Raw genomic sequence first — 1,798 nt, 5'->3', positions numbered from 1 at the left:
CGAAACGAAGATGCGATTTGGGCAAAACGACGCATTGTAAGAAGCGCGCGCCCGAAACTTCCGCGTGCAGCATTTACTTCCGCGTCACCTCCTCGGGCATTTTCCCTTCCACAGCACACTCGCGTAACTTGAAGGCCACTCCAGTAGCTTCATCCGCTTTACATACTCAACGGCGTCAGGGACAGGTTCCAGAAATAATAAAAATGAGAATAGTGAAATTGGTCATGCACAATTACTCTTTGGTGAAAGAGTTCTGGAAACCGGAAATGTCATGATAATTATGGGCATGTGGAATTTACTTCTGAGTGACTCCTGAATAATGAAGTAGTTCACAAAGCGCTCGGAATAGAAGCCCGATATGGCATCAGATTATAGACCTTCACCCCTAGAGGTACTCTTACAAGTTAGTTAAAGGCCTGGCTGCGCCAGCGCTAGACACTTTAAAATGCAGATATCCATAAGAGAGGATCCGAGCCTGCACACAGGATTTTGCGCAGATAGTCATCGGCCGCCTGATCGATTTAGAGTTAGCTGCTCTTGAGCACTGGCACGGCCGCGGTAGCTGAGACGGCCGTTTTGATTACATTCAGGATCTCTCGGAGATCCTGAATGTAATCACAAGCATGTGTAACTCGAAGTATCCGAGCCCGAAGCTTTCTGGCCGAGAGTTTAGTCTGAAGTACTTGCGCAAGCTTAACTTGCCAAGTCAAGCTAACTTGGCAAGTTCATACACTACGTAGTGGAGAACAAATTTATAGAAAAAGTATAGAAGAGCCTTAGCTATTTCAGGAAATCATCTACCGAGCCGGTTAGTGTCCACGGCTAACCGCGGAATGGTCGTGGGTTCGAATGTAGATCTGTACACATTTGAAGCTCCTATAACTCTGAAGTTCAAAGTTGTTCTTCAATGAAGAACAACTTTCCTCCAAGAGTCTCGTGGTTACGACGTGGTTTTCACAATGGAAATCGCTTTAACTCAACGCCGTTAGGTAGCTGTGGTTCTTCACGTGGAATGGTAGACGCAAAAAACATTCCACATGTCACAAAAAACGCGGTTTATCTTCATATCTGGTTTGCGGTTTACGCGATATGGGAGTTTTCGATATCGGTTTCCTGTGTTGTGGTGAAGTAGCCTACTTTAAGTAGGTTATCCTGACTGTCGCTCCTCAAGTCAAGGGTGACCCTTACCCTCAAGTTAAGTCGGAGTTAAGACGCTATGACTACGGTACTTCGCTATGAGTGCCCTCAGGCTTCTCTCGTATCACTTCTCTTAGTTTCCAGAGTTCATTCCGTGTCCGATTTCTAGTCAATGTTTTTTGGGATTTTTACTCCCCCGTCCCCATCCCCGCCATGCTCTCCACCCTCTCTGGCGGGATAAACCCACCGGAGCTCATCAGCATCGTCCGCCGTTATGCACCAAGAGCTGTTGGAGGAGGTGCGGTACTCCTCGCTAGCTTATTTGTAGCCAAGTTCATCGACACCCTTATAAAGTCTATCAAACCAGTGCCGTTCCTCGGTCCCAAGGTGAGCTCCCTCATCGGATCACTTAGGTCAGTGCTGGTGACGGCTCACTCAGGGAGTTCCCTTTTTCGGCATGGCTCTTCAACTCGACCAGGAGAAAGCCCTGGCCTGCATGCGAGTCTGGATTACGCAGTACGGCAAAACTATCGGTTTCCGGTGAGTCATCGTCAGCTCTCGTACCATTTCGGTGATATAGTCGGGTGTGACTTTATGATTTCTCTCTGGAGTCCTTGCTAGATGTTGTCGGTCGAAGAGCTATTGTACTCTTCCTATCCTT

General features: G+C 47.7%; 1 protein-coding gene across 1 annotated transcript; it reads left to right on the top strand.

The window, feature by feature from the left end:
• Positions 1-1,350: 1,350 nt before the first annotated feature.
• Pmar_PMAR028338 (hypothetical protein) lies at positions 1,351-1,677 on the top strand (the record flags this gene model as incomplete). The annotated part of the gene is made up of 2 exons (XM_002780657.1): positions 1,351-1,524; positions 1,577-1,677. Coding segments are annotated over 2 exons (275 nt in total), but the record flags the coding sequence as incomplete, so codon positions are not given.
• Between the last annotated feature and the right edge of the window lie 121 nt (positions 1,678-1,798).

Source organism: Perkinsus marinus (assembly GCF_000006405.1).
Source record: "Perkinsus marinus ATCC 50983 genomic scaffold scf_1104296944276, whole genome shotgun sequence".
NCBI lineage: Eukaryota > Perkinsozoa > Perkinsida > Perkinsidae > Perkinsus > Perkinsus marinus.
Note: the sequence above shows the minus strand (reverse complement) of the source record. Positions and strands in the feature narration are given on the sequence as shown.